The 27,788-nt window shown below is 36.6% G+C and overlaps 1 protein-coding gene across 6 annotated transcripts in view; it reads right to left on the bottom strand.

Moving 5' to 3' along the window:
• Positions 1 to 1,228: 1,228 nt before the first annotated feature.
• KLHL32 (kelch like family member 32) overlaps positions 1,229 to 27,788 on the bottom strand; it is a 194,561-nt gene continuing 168,001 nt past the window's right edge. For 3 of the 6 annotated variants that reach the window (XM_033102237.1, XM_033102239.1, XM_033102242.1), the window contains 4 exons: positions 19,960 to 20,018; positions 16,000 to 16,192; positions 14,171 to 14,265; positions 1,229 to 2,857 (listed from right to left, as the gene is read on the bottom strand). In XM_033102237.1, the coding sequence (XP_032958128.1) occupies positions 2,696 to 2,857; positions 14,171 to 14,265; positions 16,000 to 16,192; positions 19,960 to 20,018 (509 nt within the window). In that variant the 3' untranslated portion in view covers positions 1,229 to 2,695. Of the gene's footprint in view, positions 2,858 to 14,170; positions 14,266 to 15,999; positions 16,193 to 19,959; positions 20,019 to 27,788 lie in introns of those variants that run through there. The other 3 variants (XM_033102238.1, XM_033102241.1, XR_004422616.1) reach the window with 2 other exon arrangements.

The raw sequence follows: 27,788 nt of genomic DNA, 5'->3' as shown, positions 1-27,788 counted from the left end.
TGAAGGGGATACAATATACATGTAGTTAAACCAGGAGGAAAATATGAAAAGTATGAAAAATACCCTAATCATAACCTAATTGACATTTTGTTGGTAAGGATCTAAGGAATTTTGTTGTTTTACATACACAGTATTTTAGAGATTCATGTCTTTGCTGGCTTTTCCTTCCACACTAAGAACACTGATAATATCTATGTGGTACTTTTTAGTTTTTAAATTTTAAAATCTTGAAGTGATGTGTGACTTGTTGGAACTTTCATGGTCTTCCTATGGAAATTCAAATTAATAGTTTAAATACAAATACATTTACGGTCTTTAATTTTGAAGAGTGAAAATAAAAGGAATTACTATAGGATAATGCATTTATATGGGAAATATATTTTGGAATAGTTTCAATGGAATTTAGTTTATATGACCAAACATAGTTTTTTCTTATTAGCTCTTATTGATAATTTGAGGAAAATTATCTAATTGTAAATTATCTGAGTTTTTCTTTCTAGGGAAGGTATGTTGTACTTTAAATGCTGTTCTTTGGCTATAATTATAAAGGTTGTTTCTGAAATTATGTAAAGCTTTAAAAATTAGAGTTCAATTTTGTAATATTAGCAAATACTATGTTAAAGTTCACCAAGGAGGGGTTTGAGAAAATATACTGGTTTTAAATGAATAATTAGAAATCTACACAGCAATAATCTAAGAGTAATCTCAGCCTGCCTTTATCATTAAGCAAGCTCATTTTTAGACTGTTTCCATTCATTGGACATAGGGCCTGGGATTATAGATTTTAAAGGTTTTATAAGGTAAAACTACTAGAGGGAAAATTTGTATGTTAAGTAGAAATTTTAATGAATCTGAAATATTTCTTGCTTAAGTCCATGTTGAAAAGATTTCTGAAATGCTGGAATCCATTTTTCTGACTTGGTAAGACATTTTTAGAATTTAGTTTAGATGGTTTATACCTTTTAAAGAGATTCTCAGTCATCCTTCCAAATAACAGTGATCAATATCACTTTTTACTTTTAAGAACTGTACAAATTTTCTAAAGTTTGTGTAAACTAAATCTGTTCTTTTGAAAATTTATATTTTTTCCTTACCCCCAGTCTGCCACCCTTTAGTTGGAATAACCAGAAGTTTTACATGTATATTTAAAAATTAATATTTTAGGTGTCTTATAATGTACGAGTATAAAATTGGTGAATTCTCTATTTAGAGTAAAAATCATTTGTTATTCATTCACTTCTGATTTCTAAAATGGATACATGAATAAAATGAGAACTTCCCATAAGACAAGGATTGTTAAATGATTAAACTGTGCAAAGGAAAAAAAGTCAAAGTCTTCCTTTTAATAAAGGTGACTTAGATCTTAACAAGATTAGGAAAGGGGGAAAACTCACATTATACTTATTGAATTTATGTTCAAATATGATTATTGGGCTGTTTTATTTTTTGTTATAGACAAAGCAAATCCAAAAACCTAGCCTAAAAAATCCTTATGCATTATTAAAAGTGGTAGTAATAAAATATATATTGGTGGTGGAAAGAATTCCACAAGTGCTCAAGATCAACATAACCTTTAAGAAAGTGGAAAAACTTTTATTAGAACTACTGATTCTAGGTTCAAATTTATGTCAAAGCACTTTATGGTACCAAAATTAGTACGCCTAATTTTTTTGAGCTATATAATGTCATTTTTCACAAAATGAGTTTAAATGAGATGTTTGAGAGTTACTATTTGAGGCAAGGATTTGTACAAGTTTAGGAATAGTAGGCTGTGGTAAACTCCCTTTTTCCTAATTAGCGTATCTCTTTCACATGCCTGTCAGAATCATCTATTCCATAGCATGTGTTCAGAGTTCTACCTAATAATTTTTAAACTTCAAAAATAATCTCCCTGTTCAGTTACAAGGTTCTAAAGACAGTAAAAAACCTTGGAATTTGAGTGACATTGTTTTCTTAGGTGAAGTACTTCAGAGCATTTGCCCAATCTTCACAGCATTCTTCTAAATTAATATGGAAATCAATAACTGCCTTCCTTAAAAAGTGGGAAAACTGAAGCACTGGAAAGTTAAGCCCCTGGCCCAAGATCACAGAGTAATAACCAAGGTAAAAAACCTGGGTATTCCAACTGCTGTTCCAGTGTACTTCTATTATTCGTATTACCTTGAAAAAATATGGCATTTAAAAACATTATGATGTCATAATGCTGACTCTCTATTGAGTAGGGCTGCATAATGTTAAATTTTTAAAGAAAAATTACAAACCCAGGTTTAAGCAGTAAAGGGATTAAGTACTGAAGATTTCTTTTAAGATCATTGGTGAGAGTACTTGTGAAATAAATTGACTTACCAACAGTGTCACGTTGTCCTAGACAGCACTGATTAGAAAAAGTGGACAAAGAATACTCTAAAGACCCACAGAACAGTAATGGACCATGAAGTCAGCACTAAGCTACACTACAGTAAAAGTCATACATATAGTATTGTATGTGACACACTGAGAAGGGTGACAGGGATTTTCAGTGACGTATTTTAGAAAACTGTTCTTTTTTTTTTTTTTTTGCTACTGTTTATCAGAACATAAGACCTACGAAACAAAGCAAGGAAGCATTGAGCACTGAGTCTTTTCATGCCCAGTATCCAAAAGTCAGGCTGCTTTTTTCCCTCCTGTTCATGGTTATGAACAGAGCACTGGCTTTTCAGATGGTGCCAATCCTGTGATGAGGCACTTGAAGGGTTTGAAGGTTAGGGCATGTGAAATATGGAGCTGGAAGGAAGCATGCTGCTATTCCATTGGAAGCAAAAGGGAGTGTAGGCCCATAGAATACTTCTTCTTTGCCTTCTCTGCTTACATCCAATACCTACAAAAGAAAAGAAGCCTGCATGTCAACAATGATTGCTTAAAATTACACTGTGTACATATAAAAGGAAGCCTGCCTTTAAATTCAGTTATGCCATCATGAACATACCTTGGACATTGTTGTTGTTCTCACAGTATAATACCAGAAATATGTATTAAGTTCCTGCTAAGTGCTACTCTATATGTGTATATGCTTGTGTGTGTGCATACATACATAGGTATATATATTTGTAATCCTTTAATCTTCAGAACAGTGATCAGATAGGTAGCATTATTCTCATTTAATGAAACTGCCTTAGACTGGTTAAATAACTTGTCAAAACTGGTTAGTTACAATTGCATCAAAAAGAATAACATACCTAGGAATAAATTTAACCAAGGAGATGAAAGTCCTGTACTCTGAAAATTATAAGACACTGAAGAAAAAACTGAAAAGAACACAAATAAATGTACCATGCTCATGGATTGGAATGATTAATATCATTAAAATGTACATATTACCCAAAGCAATCTACACATTCAATACAGTCCCTGTCAAAATACCAATGGCATTCTCCGAGCTAGAAGAAATAATATTATAATTTATATGGAGCCAAAAAAGACCCTGAATAGCCAAAGCAATCTTGAGAAAGAACAAAGTTAGAGGTATCTATCACACTCCCTGATTTCAAACTATACTACAAAGCTATAATAATCAAAACAGTATGGTATGGGGCCGGCCCGGTGGATCAGGTGGTTGGAGCTCCATGCTCCTAACGCTGAAGGCTGCCAGTTTGATTCCCACATGGGCCAGTGGGCTCTCAACCACAAGGTTGTCGGTTCAACTCCTCGACTCCTGCAAAGGATGGTGGGCTGCGCCCCCTGCAACTAAGATTGAACATGGCACATTGAGCTGAGCTGCCGATGAGCTTCTGGATGGCTCGGTTGGAGCATGGGCTCTCAATCACAAGGTTGCCGTTTCGATTCTTCGACTCCCACAAGGGATGGTGGGCTGTGCCCCCTGCAACTAACAACGGCAACTGGAACGGGAGCTGAGCTGCGCCCTCCGTAACTAAGATTGAAAGGACAACAACTTGACTTGGAAAAAGACCTGGAAGTATACCTAGTATAGTCCTGGTCCCCTTCCCCAATAAAATCTTTAAAACGAAAAACAACAAAATAATCAGTATGGTACTGACATATAAAAGGACATACAGATCAATGGAACAAAATACAGAGCCCATAAATATGGACAACGAATCTACAACAAATGAGACAAGAATATACAATGGGGAAATAACAGTTTCTTCAATAAGTGGTGCTGGGAAAACTGGACAGATAGTTGTACATGCAAAAAAGTGAAACCACATTCTTTCAGCATATGTAAAAATAAACTCAAAATGGATTAAAAACCAGACTTAAATCCATAAAACTCCTAGAAGAAAACATAGGCAGTAAACTCTGACATTAGTCATAGCAATATTTTGGGGGTATGTCTCCTAAGGCAAGGGAAACAAAAGAAAAAATAAATGGAATACATCAAACTAAAAATTTCTACACAGTGAAGGAAACCATCAATAAAATGAAAAGTCAACTTACTGAATGGGAGAAGATATTCACAAATGATATGGGGTTAATATCCAAAATACATAAGGAACTCATATAAATCAACATCCCCCCCCCCAAAAAAAAAAAAAAAAATCCAATTTAAAAATGGGCAGAGGACCTGAATAGATCTTTCTCCAAACAAGACGTTCAGATGGCCAACAGATATATGAAAAGATGCTCAACATCACTAATCATCATGGAATGCAAATCAAAACCACAATGAGATACAACCTCACACCTGTCAGAACAGTACTATCAGAAAATAAACAAATTAGTGTTGGCATGGATGTGAAGAAAAAGGAAACTCATACTCTGTTGGTTTGCTTGTAAATTGGTACAGGCCCTCTGGAAAACATTACGGAGATTCCTCAAAAAACTTAAAAAAATTAATTGCCCCATGACCCAGCAATTCCACTTCTGGGATGATTTATCTGAGGAAAACGAAAACACTAAATAAAAAAATCAAACTATTTTCATTGTAGTATTTTTTATAATACTCAAGATATGGAAGCAACCTAGCTATCCATTGATAGATGAATGGAAAATGATGTCATATATATGATATCTGCCATACATACACAATGGAATATTGCTCAGCCATAAAAAATGAAATCTTAACATGTGACAACATGGATGGACCTAGAAGGTATTATGCTAAGTGAAATAAGAGAAAAACAAATACCATATGATTTTACTTTTATGTGAAATCTTAAGTACACAAAACAGTAACAGACCTATAGGTACCGAGAATTAACTGATGGTTGCTAGAGGGAAGGAGGGGGATGGTGAAAAAGGTGAAGGTGATTAAGATGTACAAACTTTCAGTTTAAAATAAATAAGCTACAGGGATGTAGTACACAAAGGAACAATACGACTGCAAGGTGACAGATGGTTGCTAGACGTACTGTGTTGATCACATCATAAGGTATTTAAATGTAAAATCACTGTTGTATGCCTGAAACTAACATAATATTGTATGCCAACTATACATTAATACTTTTTTTAATAAAATAAAAAGTAAACGTTTTCTCCCTTGGATTCCATAATTAAAAAAAAATAAAATAAAAGATCATCATTGATGTCCTATGAATAGCTTTTCACCTTTGGTCCCTTTTCCTCCACCTGCATCCTACATGTAGTGTGCCCAAATATTTTAATCACAGACCTGTTGGTACTTTTTTTTTTAACAATCTTGTCCACTGTCATGCCTTCATCTATCACCTATGTGTATAATTCTTAAGCCTTTAACTATAATAATGCATTGTTGTACATGAAAGGGGCCCTTGAGATTTGGGGACCCACACTCAAAAAGGAGGAAATCACTAACGCCTGAAGTAAAAGAAATTAAACTCCTAGCTATCCCCCCCGCCCAAATGGACCTAAGTGTTCCATCCCATTGATTGAACAATACTCTGTCGCTACTAATTTAAAGTATCTAGGTTACATAATCACTTCTTTTTTCTCCTGTTGACCTAAGTTATCTTCCTGCAGTACCACATTTACAGTTATTTTCACTGGGTAGGGCAAGTTTCCCGCACTCATTTAAAAAAACATCTTGATTATTATAGGTTTACTTCCCTAGAGAATATGAGAAGTATTCCCCCACCCTATGGGAAAAAAAAGATCTCAATAGGATTTTGACTAGTATTTCATTAAATGTAGAAAGCAGAGACCGTTCAGTATTTACCTCAGCTATATAAGGTTAAGTATTGTCTTTAATGTACAGAGACGAAAATGGAGATAGAAAGCCACACAGTACGTGGTAGAGCCACTACTGAGCTCAACGTTGCAACCCAAGAAACAACAAGGACGTCACACCATTCATGACATCCTTCCCCCAGCCGAATACATTTTTAGAAGATAAAGTAACAGTTGAGGTCATCATCCAGAGAACTTTTTTCTGGTTCCGTGGGACAACAGAGACTGTATATGTTAAGCAGATGTAATTTATTTAATCTGTGACAAGGGAAAAGGAAGTGTTGGCAGTTTTTCTCAAAACACTCCCCTGTAAACTGGCAGAGAGAAGGCGTTGGGGAGAAGGAGGTGCCAGCTTGACAGCATATCCTCTAGCCAAAAGAAAGGAATCGTAAGTGACGAGCAGGGGAGGTGATCTGGAAACAGACTTATCACTTACACACTTATGCAGCTGCTCCCCATGAGCGGCTCATCGTCCATAGTGCACCAGATTCCAGGCAGCCTTTCTGCCAGACGTTTGCTTACACACCCACTGAATGCACAAGAGCACCTCACTTTCCTCAGGAATCTATTTTTAACATTCCCCATGAGCATTACTAACAAGTCCAAATCTCAATCTTTAAACAAGTATTCATTGAAGAGCATCCTTTTGTTGGGGTTGCCCTTGTAATGGATCAAGTAGTCCATGCTAAGTAGTAGAAGGAAATAGTAGGCTTTCTCAACATCTGCCGTGCTTCATCCCTGTGTGGCTGAATCCTACAAGGGACAGTTAAATAAGCTTTCATTACAGTCCAGAATGGGCAATCTAATGAGGCAGTTTATTGACTGGTATTTTCAAGAGAGAAAAAAAAATGATTTTAGTACTGATCTTAACAGACCAATATGAACTCTTTAAGTGTGACTTTCATTAATTTTAGCCATGGCCTTAGAATCCAAGGATTATATAGATTTGTGACTTCTAAAAAATTTAAACTTTCATATTTTTCAGATGTATACTATTTTCTCCACAACTCTTTCCTGTACTTTTCAACCTGCTGATTTGTACTTAGGAATTTCCATTCTCATCTTCTGAGAAAATGTTCAACATTTTCTCATAAACACTAATTTAGTCTCCCATTCTGGCTGCTTTCTTGGATATTCTTCCAGCAAGTAGTAAAGAAGTTACTTGCTTTTGAACATATAGCTAGTTTCTCCAATTATCAGTACATTACTGTTAGTGAGCGAAAATAAATAGTTTCATAGTCACCCATAAAATAAATATTTGAATGAGCCACCACAGTTGCAGAATGAATGATTACATAAAGTGTAACCAGTTGTGAATAACTAGAATGAAAGGAGAACTGACTCTGGGTGGTGAGCACACAATGTGAGAGACAATGTCGTGTAGAATTGTACTTTTGAAACCTATGTAATTTTACTAACCATTGTCATCCCAATAAATTTCATTTTAAAAAGATACAATATATGATGAGTCTATTATCCATGAAGACTTCCATTTCAAACATCTCTTTAAGTGACATACTTCCATGAACATTTGTTATGTATAAACAGTAAACGCTCTCAAAGCCTTTGTCAAAGTTACCTGCTTTGTAGGACCACTGAGCCAGCAAAGAGAATAAACAGAGCATTTGCAAAACGGTTGATCTGTTATATCAGAATGGCTAATGGAACACAGAGCTACCCAGGATGTTGACTTTTTTGAAAACAAATATATTAGAATATCTGATGTCAGAGGTAAAATTTATTATGCTAATTCAGACATTGATTAAAGATTTATGAATCATCTCTTTGAGAATCACCTTAATTCTGAGGCTACTCTAGAATATCCTTAGTGCTTTAAAATATGCACATGATTCCATCTTTTGAGGAAAAACCAAAAGTCATGAGTTAATTAGTGTATATGATCAGTGATCATTCTAACTTCATTTCTACTCCTTGAGCTAATTTGATATTAAATATATTTAAATGTATTTAAAATGTGTATCTTGATCATAAACTCAAACTTGCTTCCATTGTATGAGTAGTAAAATGAAGGGTCCCAAAGTCACTTGAATACAAGGATTCTAACATTACAGAGCAGTGCCTGTTGCCCAGTTCACTGGTTTACAATTCTGAAAAGTAAAAAATAAAAATAAATCCAAAAGGACAGTGAAAACAAATACATGTGTGGATGCGAGACTAGAAGCACTCCTTGAGGGAAAACAATTTGCTTGTTTTTTGTTAGCCAAGATATAACCAAGCTTTAGTACAAATCAGCCTTCAATTAAGTAAAGACTCCCTTAAAGATTTTCATGTTTTTCAAAGCACAAACTTGTAGCTATGATTATTTTTTTCTACTGTGTTATTGTTTCCTAGTTTATTATTTTCCTCTTATTTTTATTCTCTCTCCTACTTTGAGTTTATTTTTTGGTTTCTTTTTGCCCCCCTTTCTATTTATTTATTTATTGATTGATTGATTTAATTCAAGTTTATTGGGGTGACAATGGTTAGTCAAGTAACAATTGTACAATTATAGGTTTCAGTTGTACAATTCTGTGATACACCATCTATATATCACATTGTGTGTTCACGACACAGGCAGTTCTCCTTCCATCACCATATGTTTGATCCTGTTACTCTCATCTACCACCCCCTCCCCCTTTACCCTCTGGTAACCACACTATTATCTATGTCTATGAGTTTTTGTTTATTTGTTTGTCTTGTTGCTTTGCTGCTTTCAGTTTTATATCCCACATATCAGTGAAATCATATGGGTCTTGACTTTTTCTGTCTGACTTATTTCGCTTAGCATAATAATCTCAAGATCCAGCCATATTGTCACAATGGCACTATTTCATCTTTTCTTATGGCACAATAGTATTCCACTGTGTATACCTATATACCACATCTTTATCCAGTCATCTACTGAAGGACACTACGTTGTTTCCATGTCTTGGCCACCGTAAATAAAGCTACAATGAACATTCTAACTTATTAAGCTATATCCCACAAGCTTTATGATGTATTGTTTTCATTTTCAATCAGTTTGGAGTAGTTTTTTAAATTTCCATTCTGACTTCTTTAACCCATAGTTATTTAGCAATGTGTTTTATTATTTCCAAATATATTGATATTTATTTAACTTTTTAATTTCTAATTTAATTTCATTGTAGTTAGAGATCATAGATTACATAATACTTAATTTTTTAAATTTATTAAAGTTTTCTTAGCACTATTACATGATAGGTTTTTGTAAGCATTTCATGTACACTTAAGAAATATATATTTTGGAACATTCTCCAGGATATATCATATGTAAGCCTGCAAAACAAAGCTTAATTCTAGAAGATTACAATCATATTAAGCATCTTTTTCAACCACAATGGCAAGAAACTAGAAATCAATTACAAGAAGAAAACAAAACTCACAAATATGTGGAGACCAAACCACATGCTGCTTTAAAGCCAATGGGTCAAAGAAGAAATCAAAAGAGAAATCAAAAAAATCTTGACACAAATGAAAATGGAACTACAACAAACCAAAATGTATGGGATGCAGCAAAAGAAGTGTAAGGGGGAAGATCATAGTGATAAATGCCTACATTAAGAAAAAAGAAAGCTTAAATAAACAACCTAACTTTACACCTCAAGCAACTAGAAAAAAAACCAAACTAAACCCAAAGACAGTGGAAGGAAGGAAATAACAGCAGAAATAAATGAATTACTTACTAGAGACAATACAAAAGGTTAATGAAACTAAGAACTGTTTTTTGAAAAAGATAAACAAAATAGACAAAACTACCTAGACTTACCAGGGAAAAAGAAAGAGTATTCAAATTAATTACAAATGAAAGAGGAGACATTACAACTGATACCATATAAATACAAAGGATCATAAGAGACTACTATGAACAATTATATGCTAACAAATTGCACAACCTAGAAGAAATGGATACATTTCTAGAAACATACAATCTAACAAGACTGAATCATGAAGAAATAGAAAATCTGAAAAGACCAATTACTAGTTAGGAAATTGAATTAGTGATCAGAAGCCTCCACAAAGAAAAGTCCAGGACCAGATGGCTTCACTGGGGAATTCTATCAAATATTTAAAGAAGAATTAATATCAAGCCTTCTCACACTCTTCCAAACTCATTTTACAAGGCTATCACTGCCCTGATACCAAAAGCAGACAATGGCAGTACAAAAAAAGAACATTACAGGACAATATCCCTGATGACTATAGATGCAAAAATACTCGACAAAATTTTAGCACAGCAAATTCAGTGGTACATGTGAAAGAAAGATCATATACCGTGATCAAGTGGGATTTTTTCCAGGGATGCAAGGATGGTTCAACATATGCAAATCACCCAATGTGATATGCCACATTAACAAAATGAAGAATAAAAATCATATATCAACTGATGCAAAAAAGCATTTGACAAATTCAACATCCTTTCATGATAAAAACTTAACAACATGGGTATAGAGGGAACATACTTCAACAAAATAAAAGCCACATATGAGAAGCCCACAGCTAACATCATGCTGAATGGTCAAAAGCTAAAAGCTTTTCCTCTAAGATTAGGAGCAAGACAAGTACAACCACTCTGTCACTTTTTTTCAAGACAGTACTAGAAGTCCTAGCCAGAGCAATTAGACAAGAAATAGAAATAAAAGGCATCCGGATTGGAAAGGAAGAAATAAAACTATTCATTTGCAGATGACATGATATTATATAAGAAAACCATAAGATCACCAAAAAACTATTATAATTAATAAATCAAGTTGCAGGATACAAAATCAATATACAAAAATCTGTCGCATTTCTATACAATAATACCAAACTATCAGAAAGAGGAATTAAGAAAACAATCCCATTTATAATTGCATTAAAAAGAATAAAATACCTAGGAATTTAACCAAGGAGGTGAAAAATGGTATACTGAAAGCATTAAGACACTGATGAAAGAAAATGAAGAAGACATAAATAAATGGAAAAATATTCTGTGCTCATGGACTGAAAGAATTATTTTTAAAATGCCCATATTCTTGAAAGCCATGCAATCCTAGCAATAGTCCAATAGCATTTCTCACAGAAAAAGAAAAGAAACATTCTAAAATTCACATAGAACCTCGAAAGACCCCAAATAGCCAATGCAATCTTGAGAAGGAAAACAAAGCTAGAGGTATCACTTTCTGATTTCAAACTATATTACAAACCTATAGTCAAAACAAAACAAAAACAAACAAACAAACAAAAATACCAGTATGGTATTGGCGGAAAAACAGACATGTAAATCAATAGAACAGAGAGCCCAGAGATAAACCCAAGCATATATACTCAATTAATTTATGACAAAGGAGCCAAGAACATACAATGGGGGAAAGGATAGTCTCTTCAATAAAAGGTGTTGGGCAGACTGGAGAGCCACATGCAAAAGAAAGAAAAGATCCCTATCTTACACAATACACAAAAGCCAACTCAAAATGGATTAAAGACTTGAACGTATGACCTGAAACCATAAAACTCCTAGAAGAAAACGGGTAAACTCCTTGACATTGGTCTCAGTAATGATTTTGCATTTAACACCAAAAGCAAAGGCAACAAAAACAAACAAAAATGAAAATAAACAAGTGGGACCATATCAAACTAAAAAGCTGCACAGCAAAGGAAAGCATCAAACAAATGAAAAGGCATCCTACCAAATGGGAGAAACTACTTCCAAATCATATATCTGATAAGGGGTTAATATCCAAAATACATAAGGAATTCATAGAACTCAATTGCATAAAACCCCAAAAAATCCATGTACCCTGTCCACCTTTCAAGGTTTACTACAACCAACAAGTGTGAAGTCCTTCACAAAGCCTAATCCTGTCTACCCTATGCCACCTCCGTAAATTTATATGCAAGGTCCCCCTTTTCTGAAACCTTAAAACTAGCTTGTCTCTTTCAAGCAATTAAAAGATCATAAATGAAAGGGTAACCTACAGAATGGGGGATAATATTTGCAAATCATATATGTGGTAAGGGGTTAATATCCAAAATATATAAAGAACTCATAAAATTCAATAAAACAAATTTGATTGAAAAATGGGCAGAGGATCTGAATAGATATTTTTTCCAAAGAAGACATACAGATGGCCAATAGGTACATGAAAAGGTGCTCAGTACTAGTAATCAGGGTAATGCAAACCAAAACCACAATGAAATAGTACCTCCCACCTGTTAGAATGGCTGTCATCAAAAAGATAAGAGATAACAAGTATTGGCGAGGAGGTGGAGAAAACGGAACACTTGTCAACTCTTGGTAGGAATGTAAATCGATGAAACCACTATAGAAAACAGTATGAAGGTTCCTCAAAAAATTAATACTACCATATGATCCAGCAATTTCACTCTAGCGATGTATGTGAAGAAAACAAAATCACTATCAAAGAGATATCAGCACCCCGTGTCTATTGCACCCTTATTTATAATAGGTCATGGAAACTACATAAGTGTCCATTGATAGATGAATGCATAAAGAAAACATGGTACATACATATATACAATGAAATATTATTCAGCCATAAAAAGAAGGAAACCCTGCCATTTGCAGCAACATGCATGGACCCTGAGGGCATTATACTAAGTGAAATAAGTTGGCCAGAGAAGGACAAATACTGTATTATCTCACATATACGTGGAATCTAAACAAATTGAACTCAGAGAAACAGAACTGACTGGTGACTGCCAGAGTTGGTGGGTGGGAGGAGAGGGAAATGGGTCAAGGTGGTCAGTAGATAACAACTTGTAATTATAAAGTAAAGGAGTCTATGGGGATGTAAAGTACAGCATGGTGACTATAGTGAACAACATTGTATTATATATTTGAAAATTGCTAAGAGTAAATTTTAAAAGTTCTCACTACAAAAAAAACCAACTTATAACTATGAGATGATGGATATTAACTAAACATTGTGATGATCAGTTAGCAATATATACATATATAAAATCATGTACACCTGAAATTAATACGACATTAAATGTCAATTACATCTCAACAAAACTGAAAAAAAAAAAAAGATTTTCACTAACTGTTCAACCCAGAATTCCCCAAACTTCTGGCAAGACAAATCAAGAGAAAAGTATTATGAATGTAAAGGGGAATATAACTAAGGATAGTACAATTATATGCTAACAATTTTGAAAACAGACAACATGAGGAAGTTTCTTAAAAAAATATATGTATACTTTATGAGATGTGACTGAAGAAATTAAAAGTTTGAATAGTTCAACTATTAAAGATATTGAAACAGTTGTTAAACATCTTCCAACAAAGAAGAGATTAGATAATACGAATAGTTATAAGAATGTATTTTTATAGAGATCAGGAGAAAGGTGAGGGCTAATCCCTGTCAATATGCTATCAGAGAACATGTATGATAAACAACTATGATAACAATTATTTAAAAATAAATAATAAGACCTTGAGTATATATACTAACAAAAGCTAATGCTGTTCTGAACAGACCAGCTTGCAACTGGCCCAGCCCGAGCTGCTCACATGCACTGATGTGCCAGGGCCATTTTCTGGGGCAGAGGCTGTCCCCATCAGGCCAATCATAACCCCCTACTGCTCACTTCCATGGGAAAGGAACAACACCTTTGTAGGTGGAATTTATGGAAATGAACCATTTACGATATAGAAAATACGGAACTGGAGTAGAAAGGAGACATCTGTAAAGGTTCGGCAGTATGAAAGTACTTAGTTGCTAAAGATTTCTAGATTTTTTTGGTTTATGAGATAGGGAAAGGTACCCCACTTGCCCCATTTCCAATACATGTTACATATATTTTCAAAGCTCATCTCCATCGTTACTAGGGCTCTATTTATTGGTATCATTTTTTGGGATGCAGGACGTAGTGGCTGAACTACCTACACAAAGGGAGCTCAAGCCTCTTTCTACATGTAAATATCTCTGCCTTCAGTAGCAGCATTGCCAAAAGTAACGTTACTGAACCACACGAATAAACTTCAAAAAGAACTTGAACCACTCACCTGGATACAAGCCAGAGGCTCATTTGTCCAAATCGAATATCCACCAACTAAATATATTCTCTCATTATGGACAGCAACTCCAGATTCATTTTGGCCTAAAGTAAAGAGAATTGAATAAAAAGAAAAAAACAAATCCATTTCCTTGCATGTCTTAATTAACCCCTTTGCCACTAATGGATACAATTTCCACTGTGGCACACCTGTAGATGCCACAGGATTTTTGCAGCAACGCATCAATGCCTCCCAGTCCTGAGAGGGAAGAATTGACCACTATGTCTCAGAGAATGAATCTGTGTCAGGTCAGAACCAGGCATAACACTTATTGGCCAATGAACTTAGTAAATACAGTATTAAATACAGCAATAATAAGCCATATAGAACTAAGAACTTTATACCGTTATATGCCATAAATGCATAGTGGTGGAAATAAGGTAAATTTTGGAAATACAATACACCTCTTGTACAACAAATGCTTTTAAGACAAGTGCTTGTATTTGTAAAGTAACAGCTGCAACCCCAAGAAGCTAGTAAAACAGAGCCATGGCCCTCGTGTGCTCCAAATGAAGACAAATGACAGAAAAGATAGATAAAGTCACTACCCTCCCTTCCTTTACATACACAACAGTTTTAAGACTAGATTAAAGTTCCTGAGCTGGGACTAGCCTGGATAGTCCCTGGACACTGACACACCGAAATGATGAAAGGTTCCTCCCCCATTTAAAAAAAGAAGATAGAATAACTCACTACCACATATTCTTCCCTGGAGGCCACCAAAGAGTGAGATAGTCTCTTTTTATTGATGGGCTGACACAGGATTGACTCGGGTAATAAATAAGCCAGATTCTATAGCAGACAGAAGCAGAAATCCAGGGACCGAGTAGCTAAGGTGCCACTACAGCAACCTAGAGAGAGTCAAGTACTTGTAGGTGGGTTTCAAAAATCCTTTTCCTAAAAACAGCAGCTGAATACAAAGCACTTGAACCTCTCCCATTGGTTGTGCTCTCAAGGGTGCCTCCCAAGCAACAGCTGTGAGTGACTGAGTGCCCACTCAGCATATTAAACTGTCTCCAGGCACTGGTCCAGCCCACCATTTTGAGTCTGTGATTTTCCTATTAGTAGAGCAGTCTGGAAGGGATCTGATCACTTGTGGATGTTAATGACGCAAGCCGACAAGGGAGAAACAGTTTCCAGCGCCATGAAGGAACGTCAGTGGTAAGCTGTTCATCGCTTCCTTTTCATCCCCTTTTGGAATGAGGATGGTCCACAGCCAGTGTTGCCCTGTGGTAATGCTGGGGTGGGTATGTGTGGCCAGAAATGCCGCCAAACCCCTATGCACAGCACTGCTCTAAACGTTTAGCCTGTAGGAGAATCCAGTCTGAAACAATATTTGACAGTGACAAATAATGAAAACCATTCTCCTGCACTCACAGGAAATAAGAGCACTAAAAGCAGTGCGAAGTGAAAAATAGATTGCTTCTGTAAAGAGTCATTAACTCCTTCAGCACCTGGTTCCTCCATTTTACAGGGCATTTTGCACTTGTCTCAAAATTCCTCTACGGATCTATTGACAGTAATGGACTTGACCTGCCACTTGGGAACACGCACAGAGGTCACACAGGCCCCCCTGAGAAAGTAGATGCTCACCCACCTGATCAAGTCAAATTTTGTGAGGTAAAGAATGTGCACCTTTCTAGTTAATAAAAGCAAAATAAAAAGTTCGATCACCACACACTTCATATGTAGACAGGCACTAAAGATGTCTCAGAACACAAGTTAGGCAACTTCTTGCATCTCTGCTTTTGCTGATGTACTTAATCAAAGGTACTTGCCGGTCAGCAGGTTGAAGTTACAACGCGTCCACTGGTCAGTGTCTATGTGGTAAGAATCTATATGCCGCACGAGGACCCTGTCGTTGTTGTAGTCCAGGTCATTGCCTCCAAGGACATAAAGCTTCCTTCGCACGGCAGCCATGGAATGGTAGACCCTCCTCTGCAGCATCGGGCTACGGCTTATCCACTTATTCTGAAAGAAGAAATTCAGGTGAATTCTGTTAAGAGACCCCATGGCAGACAACAGCTGTGCCTCATTAGTAGTGGGGACCCCAATGTTTGTCAGTCCCATTCTATTTCAATGCTTATAACCTTTGAAAGGTATGGGCTTCTTGCCTGAGAACAAGTGCAGAAGAATCCACATATGCCAACTCTATTTTTCAGCTTACATAAGGCATTTCCTCTTGTTTGGGTTTCACTGTATAGGGCATTTTGCATTTGTAAGGAGAGCATATGAGAATATAGAAATATTCATGATATTTATCTCATCCAATTGAGAGGCCTTCCTCATGCAAATTACTTAAGAATGAAAGTGCACAGCTACATGTACTGTGTACAGTGCTCTAATGATTAAGAAACAGGCTCTGGATCCACAATGTCTGAATTTATAACCTGTGTGTGACCTTGAGCAATTCACTTAACCTCTCTGTGCCTGTCTGCTCATCTGTAAGATGGGGATAATAATACCCACCTGACAAGCCTGTTGTAAAGATTAAATGAGCTAATACACATAAAGCATTTTAAACAATGTCTGGCACATAATAAATGCCCAACAAATGTACACTTTAAAAAAAGTATCATGATAATTACCAGATACCCAAGGCCCCTACATAAGCTAGGGTGAATGTGGCTTTGTTGTTCTTTCCAAAAATTAACCTCTTGAGACCAATGGAAGAGCTAAGATTTGCTTCAACAACAAACTCCCTCACTGCCTTTCCATCAGCCTTCTTTAACATATTTACAATCACATTTTCTGCCAAATTGGTAACAGTTATTTCTAGGCACATATTTGTTTTGGTAGAAGGCCACATTTTATAAAACTTTAGGGAACGGTGAAACCTCCAATATTTGGTTCTAGGTTACTCTCAAAAAAGGCATCCTCAACTTCTCTTACAATAAGTCTCCTATTTAAAATATAATGTAAAATTAGATGAAAATAAAATATGACTTTAATTTTAAATGTTAACTAAGTAATGGACAGGAAAGTAAACCTAACCATTTCCTTTCTATATAAACACAAAATATACAGGAATAACCCAGACTCCTTCTCGCCAAGAAAAATTTGGATTTCAACCAGAAAAATCATATGATGTTTTGAATACATAGAATTTCACCAGTTCACAAGGCTGCACAGGAAGAAAAAAAATGTTTTGTATAAATATGGGTCCATTCACTAAAGGCATATTTACTAGCTCATTTCTAATTTCTCTTTTTAAAGATACATTCAAAAAAGAAAAAAAAAAAGAAAGAAAAATAGTGCAAGTAATTTGCACAATTTGAAAGACTTGCATTTATCTGCTTCTTTTTAAACATGTCACAATAAGAATCTCCTTCCAATTACATGTGTTCTTTAATAAAATAGTCAAACCTTTCAGGTATTTTGCTGAGAAATACCTTTAATATATTACACATGAGTGGATTTTAACTCAAAACTCTGATGATGCTTTCCTTAGGTGTTTTCTATGAGGCAACCCATTTCAGTATTAGGAATCAACGTTTGCATTAGCAGTCTAGGCCCCTGCCATCGAACTATGGACGCCATCTGGTTTGCAAAGCCTGCCTGCATCCCCTGATTATATCTTTAGCTTCCTTCACTGCCGTGCCTGCCAGGTGAGCCGCCAACCGCTGCAAAGGCAAAGAAACAGAGAGGCCTGGTGGGGTCATTCCTAATAAGCTAGCATGTGAATACTAATCAGTGGTGGGGAAGCAGAGGTCACCCCAGCCTGCCTGTTGGCAGGTAGCGATGTGCTCTGTGGCAGATGGCAGGCATTATCGGCTCTCCACAAAGGCCTAGTAGAGAAATAAGCACCAGGACTGAATGATAGAGTTATTGAGATTCTGAGCAAGATGCAAGCAGATGTGATGTTTCCCAGTACCCACCGTAAACAATATGCCAGCAGAATTTTAAAAAAAGAGCATGTGTGTACAAACATGAAACAGAACTCATTTGAGAAATGTTAACACCTTCTTTCTCTTTTAACCACGTGTGCACCCAACTCAAGCAACTGCAATTAATGATCCCTCCTGAGACATCTGGCCCATGGACATGTGGTCTCTGAGACCCACTGCTTCTAATGACATCAGGAAACACGCTTGCAAAGACAGAAATGCCTTCATTAAATTCAGAATCAAGTAGCTGTTAAAATAAAAAGATACCAAATAGACTGAGGTCACTCTGCACATCCATGTGGTGGCTAATCCCAAACTGGACAGCCAAAGCCAACCTGTTGTTTCATGTTCCATTATCTTCAACTGATGAATATTGAATCCCACATCAATCATTTGGAATATTGTCATAATCATGAGAAATATTTATATTAGCAAAATAATGGAAATAGCAAATGTCTGCAAATGTTTGCCATGGTTACAGATATCTTGGTAGAAGGAAAGAGGATAAAAATAGTTCTTCTTTGGGGGAAAAGAGGGTATTAAGTGTGTGTGAAAATGGACAGAAGGAGGGACAAGCACAATCAAAATGCTTCCAGTGAAGGCGTCAGCTGTTAGATGAAAATCATTCAAATTCTTCAGATACTTCCACTTTGGACTTGTCCTAGACACTGTTCTAGGAATTTTGGCTACACTGAGTTAAATAAAAGTTATTTTTTCAGAACAATGACATCATAAGGGTTTTCCCCTCACAGAATGACAGGCCTTCTAAAAGGACAAAACAACAGGACCATCAAAATCCTTTCTTTGGCTGAGTGATATTCCATGTATATATGTACCACGTCCTCATTATCCAGTCATCCAGTGAAGGACGAGTAGGTTGTTTCCATGTCTTGGCTATTGTGAATAATGCTTCAATAAACATAGGGCTAAACATATCTTTACGAATAAATGTTTTCAGATTTTTTTGGGTAGATACCCAGAAGAGGGATTGCTGGGTCATACGGTAATTCTATTCTTAATTTTTTGAGGAAACTTCATGCTGTTTTCCATAGTGGCTATACAAATTTATATTCCCACCAGCAGTGTATAAGGGTTCCTTTTCCTCCACAGCCTCTCCTACATTTGCTATTCTTTGTCTTGTTGATGATAGCCATTCTAACAGGTGTGCCATTTGCAACATGGATCTTGAGAACATCATGCTAAACAAAATAAATCAGAAAAAGTCGAGAACCATACGATTTCACACATGTGGAATATACAACTAAAAGCAACAAATGAACAAGACAAACTAAAACTCATAGACACAGATGACAGGTTAGTGGTTACCAGAGGGAAGTGGGGGGAAGTGGAAGAGGGTTAAGGGGATCAAATATATGGTGACAGGAGAACTGACTCTGGGTGGTAAGCATACAATGCAATATACAGATGATGTTATACAATTGTATACTTGAAACCTATATAATTTTATTAACCAGTGTCACCCCAAAAATTTCAAAAATAAACGAATAAATAAAAATCCTTCTTTTGCATGCCTCTGAATATGAACAGACACTTGAGATAATGGAAATAGACGGCATTTAACTCATCATATCCTTCCCTTTTTTCTTATATTGTGCACAACTCTAAAAAAGTTAAGCATTTTGTGTATAGTATAAAACTAAAGGAGCTGAAATTTTATGAGAAAAAAAAAAAAGCAACCCAAAAGCAGTTTACCCAGATGCTTCCATTTCTCTGTATAAGTTTAAGATGCATGTGTGTGTGTAGAGTTGTCATTCCGACTACTAATTACTGTGGAAATCTTTGAAAATTCACTTTAATTAAGGTAATGAGCTTTTCTTATATGATTCTTACCTGGTTAGGTTCATATACCATTAGTCTGTTCTGATATTGTGCTGTGTTAGTTACTCCACCTGTAATGGATTAACATGTGTTAGAGCTTTCATGAATAAGAAATAGGATATTTCAACATAAGAATGAGATACAATTAAAGGAAAATTACCTACTGCTGAGGATCTGTTTGTATACCCTTGTGGTGAACCCATGACATAATTAAAAAGCTTATTGTTGAAGCAGTTTCATTTTCAAGAACCATTTCAGCAGCAATCCAGTTGAGAGCAAGCAACAAGTACGCTGAGATTACCACGAGGTCCCCAATTCTGGCAACTGCTATGCATGGCCAGAATGAGGGGGGAAGCATGGGGGGGCGGGGAGTGGGAGTGAACACAGCACACAGACAAATCTCTATGCAATTTATGCCAGGATCAGTTATATGGAAAATTCTTGTCTTTAGCTAAATTGGCAATTTTACAGCTCTAATCTCTACACTCACGCAGTGATATCTTCATATCTCTTTGGAAGAACCATATTTAGAAAAGATGTCACTTATCAAAAGAGATCCAGAGTCATTGCTGTTCAATAGACTATCACAAGAGTCACAAATGCAAGTTACAGATTCCATTTCAAATTTTCCAGTAGCCACATTAAAAAATAAAAAGTAACGGTGAATATCAATTTTACTCAGAATAGCCAAAATATATCATTTCAATGTGAAATTGTTGTAAAAAATTGAGATATTTTCCTTTCTTTTTTTTTTTTTGCACACTGTCTTCAAAATCCAGTGTGCATTTGACACAGCACATCTCAATTTAGACCAGCCACATTGCAAGCGCACCATAAGCCACATGGTCAGTGGCTACCATACTGGACGGCACAGCTCTAGGGCACTGCAGTGCAGCAGCTGTGGTCCTCAATGTTTTTGAAACCCACTTGACAACTACTTAGATCCAAAAGACTTGAGATCTTCCGCTTAATCAAGAACCACTTAAAAATCATCATGCTTTTAGCTAAATTTCCCTATTTGTCCTCATACTTCTTTTCATGGTTGTGGTGTACAATGAGCCCTGTAAAACCCAGAAATTCTTGATTCTACTTTAATTTTTACCATTAAATGGAAAAACTAAAAAACAACACATAAAACAGCACAGTGAGAAAATGATGCTAGGAGATACCAAACGTTAGGTAATAACAGAAATAGGAGAATCCCCCAAGTTCTAGCTTTAGAAATACTGCCTTATACATAGTACCAGATACTGGTGAAAAATGAATAACATTCTTATTTTAATAAGTATCATAAAGAAGCAGCTAATTTTTCAATAAAGCTCTGAAATTAAGCCAGACTAAAGAGTTTCCTGTTGAAATTTTTTGAGTTATTAAAAGAGTACTCTTACCATCCTGGCCAAGACAGTCGTAACATCCCCCTCGGCTTAACTAAACTTTAGACAGTCTGCTTCTAATCTCTAGGCCCTGGACCTCCCATTTCTGATGGCCTTTACTTTAGAAAACTTTTAATTGTAAATTCTCTCTTGCCTCTTTGAGATGTAAATCACTTATGAAGCTTTTTGCAAGGTTTACAAACCAGGAATATCTTCCCCAAAGTTTTGGGAGCTATCCCATTGAAATGTAATCCTCAAGGAAGATAATGCCCCCATGTCCCCATTTTCTGTGCTGGGTAGGAGCCTACCTTTGTTGGGTGCCTGTTATGCGAGGTCTCAGCTCCTGCTCCCCACACAAGAACGCAGGACATGGTGAGGCCAAAAAGGAACACCCACGGAGCCAGGGACAGGGGAGTCATACCACTACATTCTGGCTGGCAGCTGGGTTGGAGACACAGGAAGCAGGATCCACACGATGCGCAATCTGCCGTCCGCTTCTCTGCCAACCAACCCCCTAGTGTAGCCACGGCAGTTATATTACTGGCTAATGACTAACTGGTAACAGCTGATGGCCACCCAGCCACAGTGGATGGCCATCTGATTACAGCTGGTGGCCATCTAATAACCGAGCCAGCACCTTTCCACATGAGGCCGAGAGCCTGGAAACTGCTCTCTGGGACTCAGTCAGTCCCCACAGTGCCACTCAGCAAGCACAACTGCCCTAATCAAAGAGGAAAAGATTTACAGACTCAGGGATACCTGAATGTATTCAACGCATCACATTGATCAACCTCTCTCCAAAAGTCCTTCAGTACTTTCCCACTAGCTCACCCCAGGGCTTAAATATCCTTCTGCCTCTTGTTTTTCAGAGGAGTTGATTTCAGACTGCATTCTGGTCTCTCCAACAGTGCCACAGCCTTGAATAAAGTTTCCCTTGTCTGTTCTACTTTGTCCATTATAATTTTTGCTTTGATAGTTCAAATACCTTGAATAGGTCACCACCATCAATTCCACGGCCAGGAGTCAAGTCAACCAGAATCCAGAGGATTAGTGCATATTCCTCATCTAAGCTGGAATAATCAATCAGTACTAATGGATACATAAAGGGGAGGGAAACTGTCCAAGCCAATTATTACTCTCTGATTCAACTCCAGTAAGAAGATTCTATCGTTCATGTAATTGACCATGGATATTATTAACTGGAGAGCTTTCTCTCTCTCTCTCTCTCTGGAGCTTGCAACCACTTTTAAAATTCAATGAAAGCTTTATCTGTTGGGAAAATTCAAAGAACAGAGAGAAATGAGCTTCCTTCCCTCAAAGAAAGTCTTCTCTGTATTTCTCACTCCTTGAAAGTCTCATTTAAAAACTGAAATCAAGGGAAAAGAAAACACACTTAAGAAAGCTGAGGCTGAAATGCCTACATGGAGTCAAAATGTATGTCGAAATAAATATAGAGGTATATTTGCTTTTCCCTCCCAAACTTCCTTTTCTTATCTGATTAAAAATGGAATGTCCAATAATTCTTTCTCAGCATAACTACGCAAGAATAATCAAATCTATTGAGACCACACACATCTTCAGTGTTAAAATGATTGCCAAGTTTTGATCTGGGCCATAACCACCAGATTAATGTCCAGCTCACCTATAATCATTTCTCCAAATGAGAGGGAACAGAGGGTAAAGCTCCCACCCACTATTTCAAAACATTGACGGTTTATCTACTTGTTTTAGAAATATGGGACAGAATTAATATCTACTGCAGTAAACTATCTGTTTATGACACTATTTGAAAATATTTACACTACTATATGTATCAGACTCTGCCCATTATAGATTAAATGCACCACCAATGGATTAGACTGTAGCTATTACGTCCTCTCTCCCAACCAGGGCACACAATTTATCTTTATGCTCTTCACAATTATTATTCACCGTCTTCCACAGATGCATCAGATGTATTTATAATACAGGTTTTTTTTTTCTTAATCTGCACTCAGTAATTAGATTCCTTACCCTTACATACAAATTTTCACTCACATGACAATGTTCAGAAATGAGCTACTGGGTTAGTAGTTGGGAGTAAAAATAAAAATTCTAGTTAGTTATTTGGTTGATTACTTCCAGAATGTTAAACCACAGGAGGTGCCTAAAAAACAAAACAAAAAGAAAACACCTAGTGCTGTAACTTTTGCCACGTCAGGACTGCAAGGGAAAACCTTTGAAATTGGTTCTATTGCTCTTCCTCTTTGAAATGCTTTACAAATGAACATATAAATAAAAACCATTTCTTCTCGGTACAGAAAAATAAATTTTTAAAAAAGCATCCACGTTCGCAGGCCACATTTCTTTACCGTGTTACTCATTGCACAGCTTTATTATTACATCCCCTTCACATAACACTCTTCCCTTTTAGATTAATTTGCTGAATTGAGATGCTAAGGATTTGCATACAGATTTGACTATACAAAAATAGACACAGAATTAATAACAGTCTCTATATGTTTTCATTTCTCCTAGACTGGAGTACCCTTGCCTGCAGCAGTATTCCTGACTTTGAAAGTCATCAAGCTGATTTGTCTGCTCTGGGTTATGATGCCACATGCTGCCATAGTGTCCCCTGCAATCAAAGCACTTGCAGAGAGATTCCATGCCATTGAGTATATTTCATAGATTGGCAGTTTTGATCTCCCTCCCCCACCCGAGGGGGGAATAATCTGCATCTTAACAGTGTTCTATAGATACATCTATCATTAAATATGCCATCTCATATCAGCATCCACTGTTAAAGCCAAGTTTTCCCTAACTTTGAAGTGCCACAGTCCAAGTTAAGACTTTTCAGCCAAAATTAAAAATGAACAACCCTGTCTTATACTTTTGCACTGTGACTTAAAGATATACTGCAGGTTCCCCCAAAGTCAAATAAGTCTTTAAAAACTGCCAGAAGGAATGAAAAGTTACCACCACGCTACCAGCAGTAAGCACTGCTTTCTATCATCAAGACAAGAGTAAAGCATTTTTCTTAAGCTTCCCTGTTCAACTCCCCACAAAATGTTGTGACAAATGGATGAATGCGTAGAGAGGATGACAGGTGACTGCTAAACAAGCCACCCTTGTCTCCACTGCTGAGAATTCACCAACTCCCAAACTCACTGTGTTTAAGAGCAACACGGGTCAACGCTGACAGAGTCTATCAAATAGTGTGTTTAGAGAAACAGCTTTCAATAGACATTGGTCAGGTTAAGCAGCTGTGCAAATTTTTTTTTCAAGGACAGAAAATACCTCTGTTGATAAATAGAGTCCTACACTAAACTCTTTAGTAGAAACCTCTGGTACCTAAGGCAGCGCTAGTATCCTTACCAGGATGAGCAGGATGCAAAGAACAGAACGGGTTTGTGCTCTTAGGCAAGATGCTCCAGGCTGGCATTCTGCTGGACAGTTCAGGATTGGGGAAAACCATCTCAAGTTTTCTGCAACGCGCTTGGAGGCCTGCAGTGCCCAGCTTCATACTAGTTAAAGGTGACAGTTCTGGGGGAGGCGTGGCATCAACAGGCTCCTGTATGACTCTCTCCATGGGGGAGCCATCTCACACAGCCAACCTCAGGTTCCTCATAATCGAATTGGAGATGATGATACTGGTCTCCTAGGTTTTAGATGAACTACAGTGCATGGGTGCAGAGGCAACCTACACAGGGAAGTTTACTGCAACACTATACTGGCTTGTGTCTGGAAATGTCCTACCATTTTCATAAAAGGTACAAAGGAGCCTATATGGAATATTGCAAAAATAACTAAATATGCAATACCGAATTAATAAATAAATGAGTTCTATAGTCTAGGATAGATTTGTTATAACTCTTTTTTTCTAATAACCATAATTACTGGGTGGCTTATAAGGGTATCGAAGGCTTTTTCCTTCTTTAATAGTTTAAGTTCCATGTTCCCCGAAAATAAAGCCTAGCCAGACAATCAGCTCTAATGTGTCTTTTGGAGCAAAAATTAATATATAAGACTGGGTCTTACAGTATAGTAAAATAAGATCCGGTTTCTATTCTATTCTATTCTATTCTATTCTATTCTATTCTATTCTATCATATCATATTATATTATATCATATCATATATCATATAAGATCCGGTCTTATAGTAAAATAAGACCGGGTCTTATATTAATTTTTGTTCCAAAAGATGCATTAGAGCCGATTGTCCGGCTAGGTCTTATTTTCAGGGAAACACGGTTTGTCCTTTGTGAACTTGCTCCAATTCTCAAAAGACTAAAGTGTCACATTTACAGTCTAATTATCAAAAGAATGACCTGGCATTAGGTGCGAGTTCATAGCAGCAATTTTTTTAAAGAGCCAAACTTCTTGTTAGGCCTTGATAAAAGGAACACCATGCAATAAATATAAAAATAAACTTTTTACTACTATATTATACATTAGACTGTCCATATTTTTGGAGTGTTTATAATGCTACGTAAACAAGACACTTTCTACTACTAAAACCAAGACTTTCTACTACTAAATTAGCATCTTGAATAGAAGCATACATAATCCATGCATTAAATTAAAACTAGTACCCATATTATTCCTTTCACAATTGAGGAAACCACACAAATGGATGGGTAATTAATATACTCAAATACCACAAAGAAAGTCTCAAATTTACAAAATATCTATAAAGGGAGGGTTGATGCACTTGAACATACAAATTGTATTTATGTCACCTACAGCGAATAGATATAAACTTGTGACTCAAAATATGGAAAGTATGCACTAGGTGCTATTTTAAATAAGTGAAATGATAAATGAGGGTAAAATCTACTACAATGCAGATGTCGGCTGCCCTTTAAAATCTCAATAAAATTCCCTCTCCCATTCCTCATTCTGTAAATGCTGAAATCCTGCCTCTACAGATTTCTGCATGCTCCCAACAGAGCTAAGCTCTCAAGGTCACCTCTGCTTGTCCCTACTGTCCTGCCTTTGCTGCGTTCTTGTTGGATCTTTTATCTCCCTCTTTCCATGAACCGAAGTTTTCAGCCATTCCCCATTTTCATGATGTAGCTTTAACTTTCTTCTCTACTCTTGGGAATAAAGAAAGTGACCTATTTAGCATATTCTTAGATAGAGTAATTCGGCTCACTATTCTCCCTTCTTTTCCTAGATTCATCTAGACAGATACAAATGGATTATCTAAACAACGGTTGTTCTCTCCATGACAGGAATTCTGGAGTCAATGGGGTGGACTTTTGTTTTTAACTACCTAAACTGACAATTTTGAAGGCCACTAGACTACTATATAATAATATGTAATTCTTCCAGAAAACAATGTTTTAATCTAAACCAACGTATTTTAGAGTAGCTCCATATGATCACTAAATTTCTTAATTTTAGAAACTGAATTACAGAATCAAAAAAAGGAAGACATTATGTGGCTCAGCGAGGGTCCTGAGAAAGATGCTCAGTTAAACAACAGAAGATACTCAAATGACTGTTGATTCTAAACAAATCTCCAGGTATAATTATTCTCCGGTGTATCACTTTCAATCTTGTCATTTGCAAGTTCTTTTTACAATGTAAGCATGTTTTTGAGATCTTTGTTGTAGTGACAGATAACTGCTTTGTGCGGTTTCATGGGAAAACCATGATTTTCAAAAACCAGAGACACAGATCAAATTCCAACTTTGTCAAATACTAGCTTTGTGATCTGGGAAAATCATTTAACCTCTTTAAGCCTCATTCCCCGGGCTGCATGCAGATTGAGGGTAAACAAGGTTCTACCTCTCCAGAATAAAAGGAAGCCAGTTGGGATGAAAGCTTTGTTAATTATTTTGGGGAATGCAGGTGATCTGATCGCTTTCTTCAAACCGTTTAGCTCTTTTAAAAGCATTTCTGTTTGGTTCATTTCTGTTTGGCTTCCATCTCAATTCAATACTGTAGTGGTTTCGTATTAATCTCTTTCAGAGGGAGTAGTAAAGCCCAGACAGAGATGAAAAAAGAGGAGAAAGAGTAACTGCTAGGGCAGCTGGTTGCTACAACAGAGCAACACAGAAGCTTTTATTCTTAGTGGACATTTCAATTCACTGGGAACTTTTCAGTGGACAGGCCGAGGGATCAAGCTCCACACCTTTACCAGGCAGGTGCTTCATCACATGGTGGCTGCCTGCAGGGGCAACAGACTTCCTCTTCTGTATTCACTCTCCCAACACACTTGGTTCTCCCTCAAGCACACCTTAAGCACTCGACCTTCACCTAACGATCCTAACATGCTGAACTCCTTCCAATAGGTTCCTTTGGGCTATTCCCAGCCTAAAAACCTTCCATTGTGTGTGAATCCAAGGATCTGCCTTCTCCAGGTTTCTGCTGAGAACCACCAAAGAACAGGACAGAAATTTGCAAACTGAATGGCCAAAATTTTGATTCCAACCTTCCTATGGGCTCTGACTATTTCTTTTTTAACATGTCAGTTCCCT

This window comes from Rhinolophus ferrumequinum, chromosome 3 (assembly GCF_004115265.2).
Source record: "Rhinolophus ferrumequinum isolate MPI-CBG mRhiFer1 chromosome 3, mRhiFer1_v1.p, whole genome shotgun sequence".
In the NCBI taxonomy this organism is placed as follows: domain Eukaryota; kingdom Metazoa; phylum Chordata; class Mammalia; order Chiroptera; family Rhinolophidae; genus Rhinolophus; species Rhinolophus ferrumequinum.
This window is presented reverse-complemented; position numbering and strand designations above follow the sequence as displayed.